Raw genomic sequence first — 6,967 nt, forward strand, 5'->3', positions numbered from 1 at the left:
AGCTCCACATGAGCTAATCCAGGATGCTCAGACAGATAATCCTGCCAGCTGCATAGTTCTAACACACAGTTTGCATCCTCTCCCAGTGGCACACCAGGAACCTCTTAGCACCAAAAGCCCTCACACATTTATTTATTTAGATCTGAGTAGATTAGAAACACCCCAAAAAACCAGGACATCTTCTCAAGTCATTTGCAGAAGGAAAAACTGAAGGAGGCACTACAACCACTAAGGAAGAATGTATAGTTGAAGAATGTAAATTTCATCCTTCTGCAACACAACTCACGTGTGGGGGGATATGGGGGATATTATATATAGTCAGAACTCCTAGATACATAGAGGCTCATTTTCAAAGCACTTAAACACGCAAAGTATCATAGGTTTCTATGGTACTTTGTGTGTTTAAATGCTTTGAAAATGAGCCCCATTGTACCAGAATCTGGAATAGCCACTGAAAGAAACTAGATGGGCCCATGGTCAATTTCAGCATGGTAAAGAATGTCCCTACTGATATAAAGATAGAGGTCCCTCATGCGCAAACAAAACAAATATCCTGAATTCAATAGTTCCAACATGTCCTGAGAATTGGAATGATAACTCCTGCTCTGGACCAAGGAAAGGCCCAAGGGACTGAGGCACGGTAGAAGTAACCAATAGAACAGGGCACCTGGAGCAGAACCACTATGGGTTCCAACATGAGACTGGCAAAACCCAGAAGACAAAGGCTCAGAGATTTGGGGAGCTTGCAGAAATAGAAATGAGCGAAGCCATTACCCAACCTGGGACTGGCAGCACGGAAAGCTACCATAAATTTGAGTCTGCCATGCACCTGCAATCAGGATTGGTCACAGACTGACTGGAACAAGAATTCAGAATTTCCTAAGGTCCTATGCAAGTCACTCCCTATGCAATACAGCTGATCCAGAATCCACAAATGGCTAACAGCGTCTCAAGGCTGAAAACTCCAGCTCTAGCATAATCCCAAGGCTCAATGGAGGGGAATCCGAAGCTAAAGGCAGGCATAAACCATTGCAAAAGCAACAACAGGAGCAGATTGCGACCCCTTCAAGCAGGCTGCTAACAATCTGACACGCTCCCTCCAAAAGTTACACCAACGCTAAACAGCCTGATGCTGGGTCCCTGTTGCCCAAACATGTGATAGCAGCACATGACCGGATCAGCAGACATCCCTGTTGGCCCAAAAGAATTCCAAACTGCTCCAACTCCTTGCCATCGCATTTTTTTTATTTTTTTTTTAGGCATTGGGAGCAAGCTTCAGAGAGGATAACCCAACCACAGATAGGCCTGACAGAGAAACTCAAATGAGGCAGAGCAATATGGGAGATGCAGGGAGAAATAACTTGCATATACCCAAGGTCCCCTCTGCGGGGGGACCCCTAGAAACTGAACCATCAGCATATGAAGAGTAGAAAAATAAACACTCACACATCAGGAGCCAGCCCAAAGCACATACCCGATTGGCTAACAGCAGTACCTATTCCCATACTGGGAAGGAGCCTTTTTTAGGAGGGGGGCTGTGCATTGCCTCCAGTCCACTGCATTTTAATGTTATCATTTCAAATATTTCGAAGACCTTCTGTTGAAGAATTGGCTACTTTTTTTAATGAAAAAAATCTTTAACTACAAGATCTTCGTTTTCTTATAAATCAAAGATATTTAATTTGTCTTGCAATGAAGACTCTCCAACTGACATTTCAGTTAATAGATACTGGCATACCTGACGCAATATCTGAAATTCAATTGATGAAACTGTATGAAATTTGGTCATTAAAAAAAAAAAAAATGTCTCCTTGACTCTTTTCCGTCCTACATTTTTTGTAGTATTCCTTCTCATGTCATATCTTGGTTAACAGCATTAGTAAATTATCTCGTTATTAGTGGTTATTTCTCAATAGACATGGGTCATATGCTTACTTCATTATTAAAAAATTCAGAACTAGACCCAACTTTTTTAACTTCTCATTATCATCCTATTGACAAAGATGATAGAATCTATTGTTTCAAAACAACTTTCAGAATATTTGGATAGCTTCTCAATTCTTCTCCCATTTCAGCATGGATTTCGCCCAAACTTCAGTACTGAGACCTTTCTGATTTCATTGGTAGCCAAAATTGTCTCAAGGTCGATTTGCTATTCTACTGCAATTTGACTTGTCTGCAGCTTTTGACGTCGTTAATCATGACATTTTAAATTCAATTGCTAGCCAATATCGGTTTACATCAAAAAGTATTAAATTGGTTCAAAGGTTTTTTTACATTACAATGCTATCAAGTACATGCTGAGGGTAAATTCTCTTCTGCTTGGAATCCTGTTTGTGGACTACCACAGGGTTCACCATTGTCCCCCATATTATTTAACATATATATGACTACGTTAAAATATCTGAATTTATCCTCCTCAGAATCGATTTGCACTTGTGCAGATGACATTTTCATTTTACTTTAAGTTGATCCTTCATTAATAAACTTAACAGCAGATATTAATTCTTGCATTTCAAGAATTCAAGATTGGGCTTTCACTGTGTGTATGAAATTAAATACTACTAAGAGAAAACTGGTATGGTTTGGTCCCAAACTAGACCACCTGCCTTTTTCATTGTTGTTAAATTCTGGCAATACTTTGAAGATTGAATTTTCATCAAAAATTCTGGGTTTTATTCTGGATTCTACTCTGTCAAATCAAATGAACAAAATGTTTCTTCAGTTTCCGAATGTTGAGAAGGATTTGTCATTTTTTTTCCATCAACATTTTGCTGTTTTGGTTCAGGCAATTATACTGGCTCACTTGGATTATGTAAATTCTCTTTATATTTTTTTTTTTCAAATGGCTCTCCCGAATTGAATGGGGACCGCAATCTGCCTTAATCTGTATTAATTTGTACCGATTCATATTGATTTGGATTTATTTATTTCAATTAACAGTTTTAGTGGATATGTTTTAGAAATATTAATTTCTTTGATGCTCTCAAGCTCTTCCAGTGGCAGATCTGTGAAGTGTGCTGTGCCGGGAGTTTTATTAAGACCTGCACTAAAATATGACTGTTTGCTATCAGGCCGCTTCGGAGACTTTTCTATCTCTTAAATTTGTTTTATTTATCTTCTTTCATTATTTCTATTTTCTGTTTCTTTGATTTTTGATCTTGGAAATGTATTATATGTTATTACATATTTTTAGTTTATCAGGTACTTTAGCTAGATTGTGAGCCTTCGGGACAGATAACAGTTTTTATCAAGTACCTAATTTCATTTCATTTTAGTTTGATAGTTTGTAAACCGCTTAGGTAATTAAAATGCAGGAGCGGTATATCAAATCTTAAATAAACATATCTGCCTAAGTAAGTATAACATGAAAAGGCTGCAACTTATTCAAAACACAGCGGCAAAATTGATATTTGGTAAGAAGAAAAATGATCATGTCATTCCTTTGCTAAAAGCCTTGCTTCCGTTTATTGGAGAATTCAATTCAAAATGTGCCAGTATAACATTCAAAATTCTATATGGGATTTTTTTTCCCCCATTGGTCGATCTTTCGTTTAATTCTCAACAATCTCTGTCCTCCAGGGGTATTCATACATTTAAACTAGCCTTTCCTTCTATTTGGGGAATTAAAGCTTTAGGTAAGATCTGTCAAACTTTTGCAAAAATTTGGAATAATCTTCCTGCTGAAGTGAGACATCTTCCTTCTTTATTAACTTTTCGGAAAACTTTAAAAACTTATCTATTTCAGAAATTTCTAATTGACTTCAATATAATTATAATTAAGGATTATAAATGATGATGACTATACTCTAATATCCCGCTTTTCTGTCCTATTTAATCTTTTGTAAACCGAATCGAGCCCCATTGTTGGGATGAGTCGATATATAAGACCAAGGATTATATTGTTTCCCTGGATATTGGCGCCCAGCAAAAGACAGTTCGGTACGGCCTATTTGACAGCGCAGGTACTGGCTATGGACTTTCAGAATGGAGATGTGTCTACTTGTGTCCATGAAATTTGGTGAGCACAGCCAGGTGTTCTTGTTTTGAAGAGGAAACATGGTTATTAAGAGGATACAGAATTGTTTTCTTTTCTGCTTTTAGTATGTCAGAGAGAGGATGGAGATTGAGAATTGGTTGAAGACCTCATCTTTCCTGATATGAGGAAACAGTTGGAATGATAATAAGTTGCAGAAGGACAGAGTTTCTGAAGAAAGCGGGACATCCTCAGAAAACCAATCCTGTAAACCATTCAGATACGATTTGCGCTCTCTATCTGCAAGTCCAACTTCTCAAACAGCCACCTTTCAAAAATTGCTGCAAACTCATGATTTTATCCGGCTTGAAGCTATCTGATGTTGCTCCACCAGTTTCTATTTTCTTGGCCCTCTACCCTGTCCTGTTTCACCCTATCTACTATCTTAACTCCTTGCTAATCCCATCTTGCTAGATTACTCACTGCTCCACCTCAATTTAATATGTGAGCTTTATTCACCTGTTCTCCAATGTTGCTGAAATAGTTTGGGAGATCTCTGCTATGTCTTCTCTTATTTGGTTCGAGGTGATACAAAAACAGGTGTTTAATATATTTTAGAATAGCGTACATATGTATACCTTCTAAACAAAGAAATGCAACAGGATTATTTGGTATTCTTACCTGACTATCATTCTCGGATTTTAGCTCATGCTGAAAGTATTGTTTCAAGGCTTTTAGCAATTTATCAGCCTACAAAGAAACAAAATAATGACTATTAGTTTCATGTAGGGGCTCAAAGACAGATTCTACAGCAAAATGTTGTGTTTATTTTTTAATACAGTGGTCCATTTGCATAGATATGCATATTAAATGTGAATTTTATTTCTTTAAGTAGCGATTTTCTAAAATTTGAGCCTCTTGTTATTTTGGTCAGGGAGAAAAGGGACTTTAATGATCAGTGCTGGGACAAGAAAAGGGAAATAGTGAGAGGAAGCAGAAGGAAATCAAAACAAAGAAGGAGATAGAGAATGAGAGAGAAAAAGTGAAAGCAGAGAAGATTTGGTATCGGAACAGGGAAGAAGGAAGACTTAGTTTCAGACATCAAATATAATGTCAATTTCTTATTTCTCCCCATCTTTCTTTCTTCCTTCCTGCATGCACCTCCTCTCCTCATTCCTCTCCCTCCAATAAGATGGTAGAGAGGAAACAATGGTAACTCCTTGGGCCTTTACACTTCCCAACACAAATCAGATTTAGTTTGAACCACAAGTACTACAATATCTCACACAGTTCAAAAGGCTATGCTTTGGGAGTAAAGTATAGCACATTGTTTTTTCCTTAAAAAAATGCACCAGAGAAAGTATGGAATGTTTATTATCTATAGGTGAGGGGATAGACTGTCCTATCTAGACAATGGAGTTCTTATTTTATTGAAATGGATACTGAAATTGGTAGGTGGTATATCAAATGTTTTAACAAACATAATATTTTTTCCTTATACATTCATAACCTTCATCACTTAATACCACAACCATGCCGGACAGAAACAAACCCATGTTTTAGTCAAAAGATTGATAGCAACAGCAAACATACTGAGGGAACTTCAATTAGCTGAATATGAAGGCTTTATGGTACAGTAACCAGGGCTAGTGAATGGATATTTGACACCCCTAGACAATCCTTCAAATTTTTATGAAGATTTGTATGACCCTCAATTTTCAGGTGTTTAAGCCACCCCCCCTGAGATTTTGACAATCAACTCTATAACCATGAGCACCTAATCATCACCCCACCCCAAATGATCCTGTAAAAACATACAACAGGGAATATCGTACATCTACATGTTATATATTAACAAGAAAAATTTCCAAAAGCCATTGACTATTGAAAATTGCATGCTACCCCTGCGAGTAAAATTTTGTGGTAACTGCTCTTTGTGACAGTAAGGATTTATTTGTAGTGCTTTTTTTATGGCCATGACCCTATGTTCACAGCCAAATAATGTTGTGACCTCCCCTCCCCATCCTCCAGAAGTGCAGAATAATTATGCATCTATGGAAATCTCACCTAAGAACCCAAAAGCTAGTTTTGTGACCCTATTTGGGATCCCCAGCAACAATTTGGGAAGCTCTATTGTTTTGTTTACATACAGTTGCTTTTTCTCTCTCCCTTAGAAACTTCATTCTAGGCAACTATTTAGTCTACTACACAGCTACAACATCAAAAACAGAGAACTTGGGCGTTTAATGTACAGCGCTGCGTACGTTTAGTAGCGCTATAAAAATGATTACCTTGGTTGGTTGGTCTCCGCTAACCATAAAGGATTGATCTCTAGCCCTGGTCTACTAATGGTTAAAGCTGTCTCCGACAGTAGCTTACTCAGGCTTTGAGTGGCTCCAGGTTTTCATGACGGCGTAAACCCAGAACTGATCTATCACATAAAGAAACTTGTGGTTTTCCATGGCAGTCTATGCCTGCTTTAGACAAAATACGGAACTAGATCACCCTGTCTGGACATTCTGGAAACAGCAAAAACCTAAAGAAGCGAGTGTTACTAAGAAAAACCCTTTGCGCGTTGGCTGGCCAGTTCCCAAAAACCCAGATACTACAGTTCTCCATTCTCACCTTCAAATTTGCCTTCAATCCTGCTTTCTTGGCGACTTTCTGCAGCTCCGAGTATTTGAGTGCATCCAACTCTTGAACTGAAAGGATTTCCATGGTAGCATCTGGTTGCGCTGGCTGACAAATTATCAATTTCCCCAAAGTGCTCGCTGAAAACCCTAAATGCACCACAGCCACTCGCGCTCCCGCGCCCACAAGTTTTAATCCACAACTGCCGGATTCAATTCAAAGTCGCACATTGCCCTTTACAATTGGTTCGAGGTTTATCAAATACTGTACCAACCAATCAAAGAACTAGCCTACTCCAACAGACGAAGTTCTTAAGGAAGATAGGTTGGGTTGTGCTGTCATTCAAAGAGTGACCCTACC

At 38.3% G+C, this 6,967-nt stretch overlaps 1 protein-coding gene across 2 annotated transcripts in view; it reads right to left on the bottom strand.

Moving 5' to 3' along the window:
- Positions 1-6,965, bottom strand: part of NUSAP1 (nucleolar and spindle associated protein 1) — a 141,576-nt gene extending 134,611 nt beyond the window's left edge. The window contains exons 1-2 of one of the 2 annotated variants that reach the window (XM_033953010.1): positions 6,602-6,965; positions 4,658-4,726 (exon numbers count right to left, since the gene is read on the bottom strand). In XM_033953010.1, coding sequence (XP_033808901.1) covers positions 4,658-4,726; positions 6,602-6,694 — 162 coding nt within the window. In that variant the 5' untranslated portion in view covers positions 6,695-6,965. The remainder of the gene's footprint in view (positions 1-4,657; positions 4,727-6,601) is intronic. The other variant, XM_033953009.1, reaches the window with a different exon arrangement.
- Positions 6,966-6,967: the final 2 nt, after the last annotated feature.

This window comes from Geotrypetes seraphini, chromosome 7, assembly GCF_902459505.1.
Source record: "Geotrypetes seraphini chromosome 7, aGeoSer1.1, whole genome shotgun sequence".
Taxonomy (NCBI): Eukaryota; Metazoa; Chordata; class Amphibia; order Gymnophiona; family Dermophiidae; genus Geotrypetes; species Geotrypetes seraphini.